The sequence below is a fragment of the Grus americana genome, chromosome 2 (assembly GCF_028858705.1).
Source record: "Grus americana isolate bGruAme1 chromosome 2, bGruAme1.mat, whole genome shotgun sequence".
NCBI lineage: Eukaryota > Metazoa > Chordata > Aves > Gruiformes > Gruidae > Grus > Grus americana.
Window position 1 is genome coordinate 24,614,055 of NC_072853.1, and position 19,525 is coordinate 24,633,579.

Sequence of the window (19,525 nt, forward strand, 5' to 3'; positions counted from 1 at the left end):
GAGATGAAATGATATCATTTCATGTTTACATTTATTATACAGTGCAGTAGTGGGTTGACCTACAGGAAAATAGATCCTTACATTTGAATTCCTTCGTAACTTCCTAAGTCAATTGTTGGTTCCTTCTGCTGGAGGGAATTTTAGAAAACCATGTAAAACTGGCAGCAATTTAGCTATTACTGTATTCTGGGTTTGAGAACTTTTAACTATTTATATTGTGCAACACTGCAGCAGTATTGTTTTAAGCAAGAGATTTAAAAAAAAAAACCAAACCCCAAACCAAGTTCCTGTCATAATCTCTGCTGAATTTTGTTCTAATGTGTTCTAATGTGTTCTAAAGGCCATATAACTGCCTTTTTGATTTCCCCACCTTAACTGCCAATTTCTATTTCTCTACCTTTTTATAATTCTATCCATGAACTTGTTTGTGCCTAAAATTTTCCTTAGGGCTAGTGCTGACACAACTTGCTCTATTCTTATCTGTTTCTATGGTGTTTCATCCTTTATTGCTTGCTATTTTCTTACACAATTTTCTATGGTTGTTATGGCAACAATAAATAGCAAATTTGTCAATTTTCAAGCAATATTGCTTTCAAAATTTTGCATGATATTAAATTGCTGAGCAAGAGGTGAAATATTTTCAGCATAGTTAAGCTACTTAATATTATTAAGTTAAATGGCCTTTTAGTTTTGCAGTGTTGCTGCTACTAGGCAAGGTGTTATGCACTGTGATGCTACCTGGGAGAGTATAAATAGAATACATTTGTGGAAGTAGGAGAAATTGTTAAATTACTGGAACTACTCCTTTGCTATTGTTATTCTAATGGCCAGGATCTGGTAAATATGACTGGCCTTCTAGCAACATCATTGTCAGCCAAGTTCATAGGCATGTAGTTCATAATTACCAGGGTTCCCCATGCAATACAGACCATCAGATGGCATAAGTAGAACTCCCAGAATGGAACATGTTTGGAGACATTGATGTCAGAAACAGCAGAATGAGATATTTCTCTAAGATTGTGTTTAAAACAAGAGGAGATACTGATGGAGGGAAGAGGAATATGGTTTGAGATTAAAATGGGTGAGGACTGCAAGAAGCCAATATCTCTGTGAATGAGCGTTTAAAGTCAGAATCATTAATGAAAAGGGAAGCAATCAGAATTACTTCTTTAGAAAAATGAACTGCTGGACCAAGTCCACACGTTTGTGGTTTTTTCTGTATACATGATTACGTTACTACTTTAAAATACCTCTTCATATATTTGGGATTTTAAAATATTTTGAAGTCATTACTTGTATTCGTTGTGCCTTGTAATAGAGCCTTTACTGAATTTGACATTCACTGTAACAGAATAATTTGCTAAAATAATTTTTCTTTGTTTTCTCTAATATGTCTGATTTTACAGCATTGTGAATTCTTGTAACATATACAGTATTTGTAATTTCAACTGTGTGCACATATGTGTGTGCGTGAGATTAAGTAGGAATATTATAATGAAAACCTTACTTTTTCAGTGCTGTCAAAAAACCTAACAAAAACAGTGCCTCCTTCAAGTCTATAGCATTTTTAAATTGTTAGTGTAACTTCTCTGATGCTGGGATATCTAGTCTTTGATGATACTGTAATTTCAGACCATAAGAATACAAGGTCTCCAGCTGTGTCAGCAGCGGTGCAAGTCTCAAAGACAGTAAGCAGAAGTAGTAGTATAATTTTTTCCCCTCATCCAAACCTGAGCTGACAGCTTGTTTCTTCTGGGAGAAAAAAATTGGCTAGTTGGTCCACTGGTCAATATGTGTGGTACTTCAACAAGGCAGTTTGTGTTCAAAACTTTAACAACTTTTCAGAAGATGGTGGCTTAAAGCCGAAAGCCACTTTTCTGTCACCAGTAGAATCTACCTGGAAAATCATTTGAGTTTCCAAATGAAAATACGTCTCTCTCGCTTGGGTGGAAAGGGGAAATGAGATCAGTGCTGGGGACTTTGTAAATTATTACGTATCTGAGGTTCTTAGGATTTGTTGCTGATTGTCAATACCAGTTTTTAAACTATTTGATACTGTTTTCTGCTTGTGACAGGATGTAAGCATTATGAAGATACTCAGGATCTTTTTCCTCCCCTGCATTCTTCTGCCACATAATGTGAATTTCATTAGCATCAATTCAAGAATGTATGCTATATATTTATATGTCTTTCTGAGAGTAGTTTTTCTTCAACAGTAGATTCGAATGTCCAGATCCAGACATGTGCAATAACTGGATCAAGAAGTAATCCATGTGCATTGCTGAAGTCCAGGACAGATATGCAATCTTTTTGACACTAAGCCTATGTTTACCTGCATTTGTTTGTCCTCATGCATATGCATCAGATCTGTTGATGAGGGAGTTGTTCACTCCCTCTCTACTCTTACAAACTCTGAACAATGGCACTTAATGTGTGACCAGTGCCATTAATTTGTATTTTATCTCTCTTCAGTGTTATGTCTTTGAATGCAGGATACCACTCAAACTGAGGAATAGATGTTCTGTAAGCAGAAACCCCAGTGATGCATTTTAAATAAATTGCAAGAGCATTAACTAACCTCTATGGTTATATTTTTGTCTTTACTTTGGAAAAGCACTGCTCTGAAGATGGTCTTAACAATTGAACTTATTTTACAAGGCACTGTAAATTGAAATAAAATTTTCTTTGGCTTTTAATTACTTCTGAAAGTGCAGTTGTGAAACACATAATTCTATTTAAAGATAAGCCTGTGAGCTGTGTAGCATTGACTGCATTGAGCACAGATTTTGATTGAATACTGACACCTTGCATTTGAGGAATACATTTGTCTGTCTGACATTTTCCTTATCCTTTTTATATGGTCTAGGAATGTGCTGGATGGATGGTTTGGCATGAGTTGGAGCTTGATGTGAGCTCTCATTATTTCCTGCCCTGGTAGTTAGGGTTGGAAATAATATAGATGAGGTCCTTGGTTCTACTTCAGTTTTCAAATCATGAATACTAAATCAATTTTAAAACCTAGATTAAATTCCCAATAGTGTTTTTCTGGAGACCATTTTAGATTTGAAGTTCCAGACACTTGAACATTACAGATGTTCAAGTGCAGTATGTGTAGCATTTTTATTGTTGATATGCTATGCAATGAATAAGATTTTATAATTATTTTCTTTATGGATTTTAAGTCTAGAAAACTGAAACGTAATTGAAACCTAGATAATCACTCAAGAGATGAATTGGAAAACCAGCAGAGAGGCCAGAAAGATTCTGCTGAGGTGTGGGTCATATCATAAGGGTTTCCAGAGCTCATACCATTCCCTAGTTGTGTGCTATATAATGGATATAATTTACTCCAGAGATGGAGAAGTGGAATAGTGAGCACTGTAAATTGGGACTGGGATTAATGAACAGCGTTGACACAAAAGCTTACACAGTACCTGTTGCATCGAGTAATAAACTACAACTATATCTGTAGATTATAATCTGAAAAACGTAATTAAACAAACTAGTGTTGTTCTGTACTCTGTGACAAAGCAAATAGATAAAATGCTGTAGACCTTCCTAGGAGATAATACTGTGAAGGTAAGAAAGAACTATGCTAATTTTTGGCTTGCTCACACTAATGTTTGAGTCATAGACAAAATATTTGATAATAGAATATTTCTTTGGCAAATGATTTTGGCAGTTCTGGACTCAGTAAGTGAATATGCCACTGAATCATTGAATCTTGTTCAATGAATGATTAGAGTTTCTAAATTAATACAGAGTGAGCATCACACTTTTCATGGGGTGAATTGTGTTTTAGAGAACAGAATTAGATTATAGTTAAGCGTACTGTTCAGTGTCGAGATAGCCTGGATTTCTTGCTCATTAAGATGAGAGTGGTCTGGTTCTTAATTTAGTTTTGCTTTTAGTTGTATGTTAGTACATGAACTTCTTAATAAATGTATTTTGACATGAATGATTATCAATTATTATCTTGTTCTGTATTTTCCTACTTTCGGGATATTTCTTAGTGTATTACTTGTAGAGAGAGTAGCCTACTCCATGTCTGTAAAGATACTGTATATTATTTAAAAGCTGCTAGTTAAGTGGTGCTGTTTGATAGATAATCCATTTCTGTATTTGTTCACTTACCTTAGATCTAATGTAGTCTGGATTAGAAGCAAGACAGTAGCTGTCTACTAGATTTAGACCATTGTAAGGTTGATTAAAGATTATTTGATAGTGTTTATTTGTGTTTCACAAATGTGGAGCTGGTGCATTTTGTCAAAAGAAAAACTAAATCCATTTCAGTGAACCTACTGAAACTCCACAGTATCTGTCTGACGTGTATGAATTGTAAATAAGACTTCAATGGAAGGCACCATTAAGAAGAGTTAATAAACAATTCTTTAAGGTGTAAAGAGTTTTTTAAAAAATCTGCCCAGTTCTTGAGCACAGTAAGAAAGTTTCCTAAATGATTTTTATCAGTTTTCATAACATCAAAGCTGTCAGAAGGAAATGAAATCTCCAGCCCCCGTGGCTGGCGAGCTGCTGGACATGGTGCAGGAGTGGAACAGTACCCTGCTGTCCCCCAAGGACTATTGGGAACCCAAATCTTTCGCAAGCCGAGTTCTTTCAGTGCTTAGGAAAACTGTGAACCAGATCAAACTAAATAGGTAGTCAAGAAGTTCGGGGGGGAGGGGAAGAAAGATTTCTGAAAAATTATTGAGGAGGGAATAAAGAAAATTTGAGGAGCTACGGACTGAGATGCATTCTTTAAAAGCCAGCAGTGCTTCTGTTAAATCTTTAAAGTTGTACAGAAAATGAAACTTGGTGCTGTTGTAGCAAAGATGCCAGTAGCCTCGGGCTGGGGGATTGCTTCTCCCCTCCCAGATCCCTGCAGGTCTTTGTGTGCAGCGTCCACTGCTGTGTGTTGGTGCTTAGCTCAGGTAGGCTTGGTGGTTGTCCTCTCCCTGATGCTTGGTGGTTGTCTTCTCCCTGATCCCTCTCCCAAGGTGCTACCCTGCCTGCTTTTCCTGAGAAGAGATCCCTTCTTCTTAACAGCTCAGTTAAATGTCTCTGCTTAGCCCCGGCTTTGTTCTGCTGCTGCATTCAGATTCTGCTTTTCCTGATGTTTTGCAGGCCTCGCTCAACTGATGTCTCAGTTTTACTGTCTTTTTGCTGTCTTTTGCTGTATTTTCTTCCTTCCTCCGGGAATTAAGAAACCTGGCATTTGTTGCCTCTAAATTGCCCTAAGTTTCTGGACTACAGGATTTTTCCTGTCCATCTTCTACAAAAAGTGGCTGAAACCCATCCTCTCTTGTACGTGACTACCAGAATGCTTTCTGCATGAAATAAAACCCAGCAAACAGTATGTCTATCATTTTTCCATTTATTAAAGATGATGTGTTATTTTCCTAGATCCTTTCTGAATTGGCTGTTTTAAACTGAACTAAATTTTCTTCCTTTTAAAGAATATAACTAAGTCAAGGTTGCTCAGCGAATAAGACATAAACTCGCGTGTGCGTTTTGGGTGGGGGGGGTGCGGCTATCCTCCAACAGACTTTTCCCGTTAGGAGAATTTACTTTTGCTGTATCCGTCTTTGGTTTAGTTTTGAGTATCAACATTTTGTACGTCTAAGAAACTTGAGATTCACGTATATTGTCCCTCACTAGGACACTGAGGTTTGAGGTTTAAGGTTTAACATTTTTCTAGTGTCTTCCATTGCTCTTCAGGTGAAACGCTTTTCTGGGTCTGGTTTTAACTTCAAGATTATCTCTGTGCATGTATGTGTCTTGTGTCATAACTCATTATTCAGTGAGTTTCCATTTTTCTTTCTATTTCAAAAAATAAATGGAAACATTGAAGGAAAATAGCTTTAAATATCATGTATTTCCTGAATTTGTAAATTTTAATACAGCTTTCTTTTTAACCTCTGGACTTCTATTTCATGTTACTTATGTCGTTAACTTCACTTTTCAATATAGATTTGCATTTACAAAATATTTTGGCAGAACCGGGAACATCTTTCATATTTATTTTATGTTTAGGATGTTTGGGGGTCTTAACTGAATGGTTTTATTTTTTAAAATGGCTCTCATCCCAAATAGTTTATATCTTTGTTCTTAATACAGCTTGCATTTACATGGAGATTAGTAGAATTTTACAAAAATGTAATACTGTTATTTTCTGAACATTTAAAAAATTATCCCCTCATGGAAGAATCAGATGTCAAGGAGGCAGTGCCTTGCCTTAACTTGAGAAAACTTTTGAATATGAGGGTAATATTTGGGCTTATGTAGCTGAATGATAACTGCAGTTTGCTGAAACGTGATACTTGTCACCGAAGGGCACTGTAGTGGACCTGCTGATAGCTGAGCTCATCACGAAGGACAACTAAAAGCACTTGCCCTGGAGAGCTGCAGATTAATAGACATAAAATGCTGACTTTTGGATACTACTTACTTAGTAGACGAAGAACTCTAGCTAAAGAATGCCTTTTCATTTTAAAGCTTTATGTCTTTGCTGGGTAATATTGGAAAAGGGGTTTGGGGATTTCTTGGTTGGTTGATTTTTTCTTCCCATGCTTTTTTTTCCCCCTCCAAAAGCAGAAAGGGCTGGGGGGAAATCCTCTGTATTTTTAGATCAGGTGTGGTAGCTGCTTTGCTATCAGCACTGTGTGGGTATATTTGCAATCAAGTTTAAATAGCATGGTGAGTATCCAGATGGAGTGTTTTTCCTAAGCTTTAGATTATTTACTCTGTTGGGAGCTCCAGTAAACATTTATAGTATTCTTCAGGGCTAACTGTACCATTAAGCTTTAGATGCTTGGTATAGAAAATCACAGTGTATAAAAAACACCAAGATCTTCTCTAAGGCATTTCAAACTGTGAATTTTTGCCTGTGATACTCTAAAAGTAATTTTTAGAAATGTCTGTGATGGGTGATGCAATTCTGAAGAGAAGGTGATAGCAAATTAAAGTGTCATGCTTCAGTAGACTCAATTGTAAGCGTGTAATGTAACAATACAGTCTCTGTAAATGACATAGGAAAGAAGGAGTGGTAGGATTTTTTCCTTCTGTACACTTTAAATATTAAATGTATTTATTAAACTGATTATCAGATACTAAAGATTTGATCTCAGTGGTGCTTATTAATGGATGTTTGCTAGCTGCCAGGTTTTTGAGGCACATTGCTTGCAGTTTATTTCCCCATTTTCAGATTCTTCTATGTTGATTTATTTTAGTGAAAATTATATACCTCGCAACTACATGAACATCAGCTGCTATAGTAGGTAAAAACAATGTAAACAATATTTGAACTGCTTAGGATATGGTACAGCATTAATACACACTACAGGACTGGTTTTGTCAGGAACTGGGTAAAACTGCAACAGGCAAGAGTTAGCATTATCACTAATTTTACACTGCATTTTACGATGATCTCTGCTTTTCCTTAGATTTCACTTCCTGTAGTCAGGATTCCTTGTTAAAGTTTTTGGCCACTAAATTATTTTTTTTTCCTGAACTTTTTAGCCTTTTTAATTGCAGAAGTGTTTAGATTCTAGCTGCCTCCTCATGACTCAGAAATGAAAAGGGAAATAAAAAGATACGTCCCTCCTCCAAAAACCCTCTTATTTTACAAATCTAGTTTTTAAGGGTAATTTAATGAAGGTGAAGGACCCAGCTCATGATTTTGGAATTTTAGGATTGGTCCTACTTAGTGTGCTCAAAGGAAAGCCCTTCCTTTGAGTATTCAACAAAGGTATGCAACTGATAGTATGCACTAATGCTATAGAAAACTTTTTTCCCCGTTGGTGATTTGCTATTGAAATGCAACGTTGTATGAAGCTAAGAAAAGCCTTCTAGAGCTGAAAAATATTGATGGCTGTAACTGAGATTTAGCTTTGTGTTATTAAAATGATGTGCAGTTTTAATGTCTGAGCAGAGAGGGCTTTACTAGTCAAAAAAAGGAATTAATCATGGGACATTTATATACAATTTTATCTGTAAAAGACTTTTTAAAGTTACGTGAACTCACCCATCTTTAATTTTCTCTTAGTGCCATGTGCTTATTTTACCAACCAAAATGTTGAAGATAACTGCAGTCCTGAGGGATGAACTTTGGCTTTTGAAAGTTAGGTTGTCGGTCCTTCTGTCTCATAAATTGTCAAAAATAACGACAGCAAATGACGTCCTTTTTATATTTGTATAACCCCATATTTTATGTTTTGCAGCAAGGAGACTTGCTCTTCAAATATCTTGAAATAAATGCTCTCTCTCCACCTTCTGTCCGAGTTTGTTTTCTTGTGACTGATTTGCCCACTGTAGTGACAGCAGGGGTGGGGATGGCAGCGAGTCAGAGCTCTGACTCTGCTCATCGCCTGACGCTACTTATACCAGGTCAGCGTGATTTGGTCTGTGAGCACAGGACATACAGCACTTCTTCCCTCCTTGCTGCCCGGGAGCAGCCGAACAGACAGTAACTGTGGAGTATTTATTTCCTTGCGCGCAGGCCTGAGAAAACAGCTATGTAAGTCAGATTCACGGATTTGGGGTTTGAATTTGTAGACCAGAAAAACTGGTCAGAAAGGCCCACCTTGTACCTTTTGGATCCTGACTCAAGTCTAACTATTTCTATTACTAAAAAATAAGTTTGAAATCATCAGCGGAGCTCATTCCATTAGAGAAAAGAAAACTCTGCTCAGCAGAGGGAAGGAAACAGCTGGAGAGAAGGAGTTTCTCTTACCTGAGGCCACTAACTACACAAAACAATCCAAGGCATGCACTGGTTAAATCTTAGAAAGTGCTATAGGCAACCCACTTTTGCAATTGCCATAGAAAATTATTGTTGTTAGCCATTCTGTTGATAGTTCATATTGTAGGAATTACTAGCAGATGGGAAAATAGATGACTCAGAATACAGTATTAACAATCCATATTTTTTTAATCAAAGGCCTCTAATAAGGCATGTTGCATCTGTAAGATTCATTTAAGCAGTTGCTAGGAAGAATTTGTTTTTTTGAGTAAACACAACAAACTTGATACAGATTATTTTTGATTGAATATCTATTTTCTTAACAATTTAAACCCTGAAAATACATTTGCTTGTTTTTGTTGCACCAGCTTAATGGCAATATTCCATAATTTAGTTTGATAGACTGGAGGTTTGCGATGGTAACTCATGCATTATGGAATTACTAATGAAATCTAATTTTATCATATTGAAAACATCACAGGCCTAGAGCTTTTATTTACCTCTGTTAGCTGTCAAGGGCGGATTAAGATTATAGTGTGCTACATCCACCAAAACTTTGGCTTTCGCTCCCTGAAAAGTTTGGATGGCTACGGATATGTGCTGGCCAAGTGCAGCTAATGAGTTCCAGACTCTTTTCCAGACCCCTTCGCCTAAATCCATGGACTGCAAGCACCACCAAGTATCTCAGATGCGTGTCTTTCCTCCTGACTCCTGTGCTGGATGCGGGTGGAAGCCAGTCGTCAGGATTTTCATTGCACCCTTTGACTTGATGACTTCTGAGAGTCTTGTTTTGGTTGTACGTTATCGTCTTCCTTCTCAGCTTATTGCCACAGAACTCGGGTCTGTAGACGGGAACACATATATATTTTCCAAGCACCCTGTTTGGTCTGAATTTTCATCAGTATGATTTGACCAGGGTTGCGAACAAAATACGCAAGTTACAGTGTGGGTCTTCCTGTATGCAGAAGTCATGCTGACTGTAAGTAATTACTCTTTTTGGTTTGCTGAAAATATTGATCCAAATGAAGCTGGTCCATCTGGGATGCAAGAAGTTAGACTGAAAGACCAAAAAAGCAAAAATTGTTGCATTTCCTTTGCTGAAATTTGGTTCTGGGAGATGACCACATCAGTTTGTGAGGCAAGAATTCCTTGTGTGTCACTGTTTTAAGACATATCAGAAAAGCAATCGACCTGAAACCAGTATCGATGAGAGTAAGAATTTTTTCTGTATAGGTAATACTCTTCTGATGAAATGCTAAACTGCACTGTAATTCACCAGCCTCCCATGGTAACTCTGGGTTATTTTTTCTTCAGCTGCAAAACTTAAAAACTCAGGTGACAGTGATTAGCAATGGTTCCTGCCACCTTCACACCAGGGGACTGCACCTGTCTCTGGAGCACTTGTAGCTCTGATCACAACTTGATCACTTCAAACCTGGAGCTGCCCCAACATTGAGAGTTTTACTGTATCCCAGCTTAATGAGGATGGTCACATTGCGAAGAGCTTCTAACGATTCTTAATCTGTTCTGCTGCTTTTTAACTTCTACACACAGCCTTTCTTGGACAAGTCTCTAATCTTATTATGAATACATTGAAAAATGAGCCGGGAGGAGGTAAATGATTGGTATTCCATTTGCTAAAAGTTTGAGATAAGGTGCATCAGGTGTCCACACTTACTGATCTTCTAAGTGTGTGGCTGGGTTGCCTTTTCCAAAGATTGTAACTGAAAATTATAATTCCATTAAAAGGTTAGTTAGGCTTTGTTTCTGTGCTGGTTGTCCTAGCTCAGGTTGGTGCTGCTGAAAGGACCTTCTGCCTCTGGAAGCTTGGGTTGATGGAGCTCCTTTCTGCGTGGGTGCCTTTCTTCCGCCAGGATTTCCTCCTACGTCAGGGAGAGGAGAAGGCAGAGGCAGGAGCTGCTGGCCCTCAGCTTGCAGCACTAGGAGCTTGCGCCACAGGGATGCCTATTAGCTGGTCTCTTCGTAGGCAAAGTCAACTTCCTTTGCTCTAGCAAAGCAAAGCGGGGAATTTCAGCGGGGCTTCTTTGGGTGTGGCTGTGTCTTGAGCATCCATCAGCTAGCAGAAGAAATTATTCAATGTTATCTGGCTCTGGAGATGGTTTGGGTTTGGTTTTTATCTTGCTTCCCTTATACACTGTCACCCTCTTCAGTGATGAGGTTAACAGCCTTTCAGAGGAAAAGATTTTGTTCTGTACACACCTAATTTTTCTACTAGAAAACTGAGAATGCTCATCCATTCTAAAAGACTATTTGTGTGTGTAAAACAGCTGCACACATTTTCTGAATGTTATTGTATGTAATTGATAGATTTGTGGTGTTATAAATTGGAATTTGGGCTGTTGCTGCTTTCCCAAACCTGTGTGATTATTTGGTGGTATGAAGAGCCCCAGTGAAGGCAAATGCTTTTACCAAAAAGAAACTCCTGTCACTGTCTCGGAGGTGGCCCATCCCGACACTAATTCCTGTCTGTTGTGTGATTGTGGGTGTTTGATCTCCAATAGGACACAATTGATTCCATTATTTGGAGTGGTAGAAATTGAACTATCTATCATTCTCAGACAAATACTATCCTGATTACTGAACCACTGCAGTTTACAGCTTTTAAAAAGCTATCAAAATATAATTTAAAGCCTTTCTGAATTCCTGTAGCTTGCACAGCTGAATGCTCTCTTCTCTTTTCCCATTAGTGCTGGTAGCCCTAGTAGTTACAACAACAAACTACATGGGAAATTATGTATGGCACTTTAAATTGCAAACTGTTTGCAAGTGAAAGTCAGTGAGAGTGCTGAGCTCTATCGCTTTAACAATTTGAATCAAAATATCATGCAAGGGAATAAATTACATAGGAATAATTAAATATCTTGTTTGAGTTATTTCTGTGCATCTTATTTCATGTATTTGCTGTTGCATTCAGCATTTAGGCTTTTGCAGGCTTCAGGCTTCACGAGGTAATAGCTATAGCACAGACAGAAGTCAAGGTGAAATATTTTTAAGTTTACCAAGGAGACATATGTGTCCATGGACACACACACACACATCCTAGAGTCAGCTGCAGCTTTTACATGTGCTTCAGGGGTTTCCTGTAGTACCTAGAGCTCTCTGACTATTCCTGCCTAATCCAGCATCTGATGTCAGATAGCTGAGACCTTCATAACTCTGTTTTTGGTTTCTTAACATCTCTGTTTTCTGTCATTTACTTCCTTTGAATGTCCCAAGTATCAGCTGTTCATACAGACAAGTATTGCAGCTCCCCAGGTCCCCTGGTTGACGTGGCTGAGATCATTCTGAAAGATTCTTATTCTCTGGATTTAAAAATTTATTCTCTTTATATTTTAATTTCCACCCAGCTGTCTGTGATCTTTAAAGAATATTTAATTCTGATGCTGGCTCTGGTTCTTGATTGAAATTTAAATAAAAACTCACCCATCACATTCTTCTCTGACAATTTATAAAAAAAATGTTTTTCAGTGCAGAATAATTATGTGATTGCATCAGTTGGAGTCTATTCTGTGCAGTTTAAGCCTGCTGTCTACAGCGGTGACTGAGAGGGAATAAAAGGTTACCCAGCCTGGCCCAGAGCGGGCAGGAGACTTCATCAGTGGCAGTTCTCACAAAACACTCATGAGATTATTCACGGTGCCTTCCTCCGTCCGTTTGCTGGTCCGTGGAGCCCCAAATATGTTTCTCCTCTCACACGTGATAAGAAATGTGGTTTTATTGTTCTGTGCTGCGTTGGAACCAGTTAAACAGGGGAATTGGCACTGTCATCTCATTATACTGCAAATGTCTCTGACACTTCACTCCTCTAAAGAATATCTGGAAAGTGTCTGTAATGGGCCAGTTACATTTACCAATGGGCTAAAAATGAAAGAGAACAGATTTTTTAAAAATCTTTTCTTTCTCTGGAAATGGAAAGGTGTTTTTCTGTAAGAGTCTTTCATGACTGAGGAATTATGATTCCTTTTCCCTATCCTTTCTTGCATTTATCAAATAGGAGAGATGTAGTAAAGTAGATGATACTTAATTATTTGGGAGGCAGCTCTTTCCCTCTGAAGACATGAAAGGCAGCATTTGCCTTGGGAGAGACAGACATTACTGAGGAGCTACTGAGCACATCTGAGGTCTCTGAAACTCCTACAGGTCTAAGGATGGTTGGTCTTGGAAGATATTTTGACATCTGGGCTTTAATTCTCATCTTCATTAGGAATCTTATGGTTAAAATGACCTTGCATAAAAATGTGCATCTTTTCGCATGTGCTCTTCTGTGAATTTCTGATCTGCACTCCCTGTTTATTATGACTTTATTTGTTTACCATCTACAATGTAGTCTATTAGCAGAAGTCATAACACTGGAGTTTGGACTGTATGTAGCAATATGTGTTGCTAATTTATATGCCTCGGATGCTGATAAAAATAAAGATCAAAAGTAGTATTGCATTCCTCAGTGAAAACAGATCGGACTGTGTTGATGGAAGACTGCCCTAGATTAATGAACGAAGTATTGACTCATTAGTAGGTTGATTCAGAAAATGTTTTCTTTTTTTTTCCCTAGTTAGGTGGTGTGCTTGTTTGCAATGTCAGAATATTTGCAAACAAAATACAAATTATCCCTTTCCTAGGATAAAATTATTTGTGCTATTTGAAATTTGTTGATATTTTTCACACTCAGTGAAGAGTAATTGGCACATAGGCAATTCCGACGAGAGAGAAAGGCAGAGAGGTGCTAGAATTCATCAGGAAGAAAAAAGTAGGCCAACCAAAGGAACACGTTTCCAGTGTGGATCCTTCCTTGCAAGAGGAGGAGGGGCAGTAGTTCCCAATGTACTCCGGTACCTGACCAGGCTCCAACCTTTACTTGCAGCAGCCAGCAAGCCAGCGAAGCGATTCACTAATGTGACCCATCGCTCTTAATGTAATGAACTGTTTAACATTGCGAGAAAATATTTTTAGAAAGAAAAGAGCTTGGTCAGAGGTAATTCCCTCCAATGAAATCAGGAAATTATTTCCTATTATTTAAACACTCTGTTGGCAATTTGATTTGACTAGTTCTGGCAGCGATCTGTTGAGGAAGACAGGTGCCCTGTCATTCTTATCAGAAAGTGCCTCTAAATATCTGTCAGACTGTTACTTACAGCAGCTGTCTGTTTTTCAGGCTTCTATAAGAGACTGAAGTTCACTAAGAAGTATTTGATGAAGCAATATAATTTGTATACATGAATATAATTGTGTATACTGTGGCATGCTTTTTTCAGCCTAATGAGTTGAACTCCAGCTCTGTATTTATTTGCAATCTATTTGCAAGGTTTGCAAAGTGATTTTTTTTTTTTAATTAAAGGTACCGTGCATATTTGTGTTTTCATGTGCTGTTAAATGATTTACCATGGAGCATACTAAAGCTTTTGGTTATATAAACAGTTATATACGTGTATATATACACTCAAACTGTGTAAAAACACTGCAACTGTAAATTAAAGGATTAGAAAGGTGATGGTTTTCATTTTTGTTGTAAATATTTTTTAATCTTTTTTGTGTTTTCTTTTTTTTTGTTGTTTGGTTGGTTGGTTGTTTTACAGTTAAAGAATCTGAGTTTAGAAGAATTACAGATGCGGTTAAAGGCTTTGGACCCTATGATGGAACGAGAAATTGAGGAGCTTCGTCAGAGGTACACTGCAAAGAGGCAACCTATCCTAGATGCGATGGATGCAAAGAAACGGAGGCAACAAAATTTCTGAATTTTTTTTACTCTTGGAGATAATACTATGAGTCAGCGTGGACACTGGTAACTTCGTGAGTCTGAAGGAATTCGATAATGAGAGTTTTCAAAAACCCAATCTTTTGAATTTTCCTTCACAAGCAATGACAATTGGAACAGTGAAAGAACATACATACGATGTTCTGCAAAGACAGCGAAGCACTAAATTACCACTTGTTTATATTTTCAAATGTTTAATGTAATAGAAGTTTAATCTGTTACTTCCCAATCTTTTTCAGGTGTATAGTGGTAACTTGGTGTTGTACACTAGGAGTTGAGTTTTGGAGCACCTGGAGCGATTTCCTGATTGTGCAACACTACAGAGCCTTATGTTGCAGTATATTTTCCTCCCACTTAGTAGCATATTTATTATGTAATCTTGGGTTATCCTATTTATTTTATGCCTGTTTTCTTTTTTATTAGAAAATATTAGGATAATATTGTGGAGAGCAGAGCCAGATTAGATAAAATTGGTATTGTGGTATAATGAAAAGAAGCTCACCACTGTATTATCTTTTCAAACTCCAATTTCAGCAAGCATTCCAATTCAGGACAGCACTTGAGCATGTATCCAGTCCATTCCTATCAGTAGGATTTAAGCATAAAATAAATAATAGGCACATGTTTTTCTGCTCTCCTGAATCAGGGACTGTGGCTGTAGTTGAGCAATACAGCTGTTAGGCTACAGAGCATTCTTTTAGAGAGTATGTCTATAATTTTTACGCACACTGAATGATCTCTAATTAAACAAGAAAACAAGTGCCTAATCAGTTTTGATTTTTTTTGTTATTCAGGAGAAGCAATACTTTCAGTCACTCCTTCAGTGTAAATTTCCAATTGCTATTGCAATTCTGACCAGTATAAACCTCTATTTTACACCGTAGTTTTATAATGAAGTAACAGCTACACTTTCTGGATATGTTTTTTTGGTTCATTTAATTTTTTATCACTGTTTTGAAGGGAGAGGGGAGTTATTAGTGGTTTGGGGTTTGGTTTGGTTTCACATTGTAGATAGGAAGGGATAGTCATTTAAAAGCCAAAGAAAATCAATTGAATAAGTACTGAAAAGAAGCAACATTTTGCAGTCCTCCGAGGGTTTTGTCCTGCAATCGCTAAACATTCAAAATTCCTGTAGTCTTCTGTTTTAGATTTTGAGGAATCAGAAGTGCAGGACCAAGCTCTTGATACATCTTTTTATAAGTTCTTCTGTCTGGTTTATATTGTGGGATATCTAGTAGGTAGAATTTACAACATTGCAAGAAATATTTCAAACTTAGCAGAAAATGTGATCCACTTTCTGAACAATCTGCTGTGTTCTCTGTTGATATCTTTACTATTGTTGCCTTTTGTGTAAATAACTTTATTGTGATAGTCATGCTTCTTTAAACAATACAGCTGAAAAGATCTTTACATTCAGCCTTCAGCTGTTAAACTTTTATTGGTGACTACTGTATGGGCATCTTCTGTTAAATGTTTCCTGGAAGTTAGTAATCATCTCATACCTCTTAACATTTACTGTCATTGTACATGGACCATTTACATGGAACAGTGCAGATTTTGGAAAATGGTGCATTATATCATAAAGCTTCTGCAAAAAGAAAACAAAAGTTTTTTACAAGATCAACGTGCTACAGCCGTGCTGGGACCAGTACTTGGGTTTGAGCTGTACACAGCCCTTGTCACTGTCATTCTGTGTGTGTGTTTGCGTGCACGCCACGCTCTAACATGTAAACCCTGGAGTCAAATAAATTTTAATGGTGACTGTTAGAACATCCTTACCCTCAACTCTCTTCATATTTCTTAAAGTAATGACCGTCCCTTATGAAAAAACAAGAACACAGAAGATCCATAAAAATTACTTTAGGCAAGATAAATGCACCTGGGCCTCACATTTACAATTACATATACAATGAAATGATGTATAGTAAAAAAATGGTATAATCATATCACTGTGTCATTAGATTATAATCATAATGCAGCAAAAAACAACAGCACCAACTTCCCCCTATTAGTCTGGTTCTTATTTATTTAAAATGAATTTCTAATTCTCGAACTTTCTATTCTCAAAAACTCAAAGGTGTGTGTGCGTACGTATATTTGTGTAGGTAGACACACATATATATGCTTATCTATGTATATAAGAACAAAATATTAAAAAAATCAAACCATCAGGAGAGGAACCTAGCTTGCCTTTTCTTGGTGTGCCTTTTGAGCAAAGTGTCATTGTCCAGACACTCTCGCTTGCATCGTTAGCAGTTTTCTTTCCCCTTTCTCTCTTAAACTTTTCCCACCAAAAATAAAACTTTGATTTTGAATAATGTGGCTTTACAGTGTAATCGACACTGTAATAAAATGATCACAGTTTTCATATTTTGTATGTTCTGAAAACTTTAGTAATGCAGTGCACTAAATCCTAGTTGCCTGTCCAGAGGGACTTTTGGACTAGAGCTGTTGCAGTCTGACATCTGAAAGGTATCAAAAGATAAAGGACATCCTTTCTTCACTCCTGATCTGTCGCCATAGAAACAACTTGAATAAATTTTGTGCACATGCATGCACACAGATGTGGATTATACATGTGGGAGAAAAACCTGAAAGCCACAGAATAAAATAAAAATGTAAACAAGCTACTTAAAATGGGTGAAAAATAGTTTCTGAGATACTGTAAACTGGGTAGATGGAGGACGTTTGTGACCAAAGAATACTTTCACCAAGTAATATGAAATTAGTAATGTTGCCCTTCTGATATGGTGCATGCTGCAGTGAGTGTAAGAGCCGTCTTTGGCTTCAGAAGCCAGTGGGTCAGGCTCTAAATTATGTGCAAGCGTAACGTATAGAAATAGGTTTTATATTAAGAGATGGATACAACTTTTTCTTTCTTCTGTTTATATAAATGAATGAAATCATCCATGTTGATGACTACACATCTCTACTGGAGGATGAGCATCTCTGTAAACGAAAGCCAATAGTTCAATAAATAAGATGTTTTTAAAGCAAGCCTTGCAGGAAATCTGATCAAACTACTGACAAGTTAACCTTCAGTAAGATTTTAACCAAGCAATTTCTTGTTTGCTTCTGACTTTGTACGTTTAGGTTTAGTAAGTAAAAAAACAACCTGAAAAATCATTACTTATTACTAAACATTTGTAATAAAAGCTAATTTTCCATGTATAATTGTCGTCCTGTTGTTCATTCTAACTGAAGCTAAATTACGTTAATAGCAACCATTAATGTTCATTTCCATAGCCACCTCTCATGGTTTTGCTTCCTTTCCATAATACTTTGAGCCCAGCGGTAAGCGCAGGAAACCACACCTCTCAGTCAGCTCTGGAAAGGAGTTTTCCAGCTCGAGACGTTGCTGCAAGCTCTAGAAGTCTGAAGATGTCAGTGGAAGAGCATCAGGCCAGTGTAAGGACAGACATTCTCAATACCTTGTGGAATTCCCTCTCTGCAATCTAAGGTTGCTAAAGGCCTAATCCTGAGCGAGCTGAGCACCACCCCAGTGCGTGGGAAGTCTTCACAGACATCCTTTACTTGGGCATACTAGCGGGCATTTGCAGCTTTGGGTGCCCCTTTGGTTTTCTGGTGTAGTGAGAACAGCAATAGGTATGGATAGGCTTAACTAGGAAAAGTGAACACATTTAATGTCTCAAATATGATTCCATACCACTTTTCTTTTCTGATTTTTTTTAAAATTATTCTCTCAGAATTTGCCCACAAAGACACTTTAGTCAAAGGAACTCACGAACAAAACTCCTTAGTGAACCACGGTATGTTTGAAGTGACAAAATTCTACTGCTAATCTGAATTAATCTGACAGTTATTGGATGTTACAGTTATTTACTATTTATTTTATAGCTTGCCTAATATTTGTCCAGATGTATTCAGGTGAGAGTGCACAGTGGCTCAGATTGCTGTGTCGAACTTCCAAACATAAATAGGGCTCATGATGAATCCGTGCACAGGTACATGAGAGAGAGTTAGTCACCAGTAACGGGCACTGCTGCTTCCAAGCAGAATGTACACTGTACAGCTTCTGTAACGCGCTTTGCGTGCATGCTGTTTTATCAGTGTGATATCATGAGGGCTACGTTTTCTTTTTAAGTGTATATGTGGTTATAAAAGTACTTAAAAAGACCTTATGATGCGAGGAAGGGTTTTTATTTCTTTGCTGAATACAAGTATTAAGGGCTCCAGCTTACCGTGGCATTTCTTTCTGTACTTCCAGAGGCGATGATGGGTGTTCTATAAGGTCATACAGCTGGCTGGGAAATCGGCTTTGGGGTATTTCTATATAATGCTCTGGTGCAGCAGCATTATGCCCACTGTTGCCAGTGGAAGCCTTGGGGAAGACAAGTCCTGGGTAGCACGTGGTGTTTCTCACCGTTGAGTTGTGCCAGGTGAAGTAATGGCTTACTCTTTTGGGGGAAAGGCAAAATTACATTGATGGTTCAATGTGAAGTCATTAAGCTGCACCTGGGGACTTGCCCTGTTAAGTTTGTTTTAAAGTACCTTTTCACAAATGTATTTCTCCTGTTTCATGTATTTGTTATGGAAAGGGACTGCCATTTACGTGGTGTGCTCTCATCCTTTTGTTTTAATTTGTTAGGATTTTTAAAGAATACTTGAAAATTCCCTGTGTTTTGCTGCTTCTCTTCCCCCTGCTCAGGAAGATGAATGTGGACATTACTTTTAAAAGCATCCCCAGAGCCAAGTGTTCTTGGGACATCGTGCACAAATGCAGATGTCAGCAGCAGCTTTTGTTCTCCTATTCAGAGATCACTGAAGTAAAGTCTCGGCTGTCCTGTTTTCCCTTCATTTGAAAATATGGCATGTTCAGATTCTAACCAAATCTTTCTCTTTCAGAGCGTTTGTTAGTCCCAGACAGACTAGATCCTAGGTACTTTTTTCCGTTGCTTGCTTCACAAATCCCTCAGGATAGACTCATGCTTAGTTTCACTAGGCCTTAGAGAGTCTTCTAGGTTAGAGAAGAGCTATATTTGTCACAGAAA

At 37.6% G+C, this 19,525-nt stretch overlaps 1 protein-coding gene across 2 annotated transcripts in view; it reads left to right on the top strand.

Moving 5' to 3' along the window:
- The window catches only part of STK3 (serine/threonine kinase 3), a 146,864-nt gene extending 129,184 nt beyond the window's left edge, over positions 1 to 17,680 (top strand). For both annotated transcript variants that reach the window (XM_054816356.1, XM_054816355.1), the window contains one exon: positions 14,335 to 17,680. In XM_054816356.1, coding sequence (XP_054672331.1) covers positions 14,335 to 14,493 — 159 coding nt within the window. In that variant the 3' untranslated portion in view covers positions 14,494 to 17,680. The remainder of the gene's footprint in view (positions 1 to 14,334) is intronic.
- Positions 17,681 to 19,525: the final 1,845 nt, after the last annotated feature.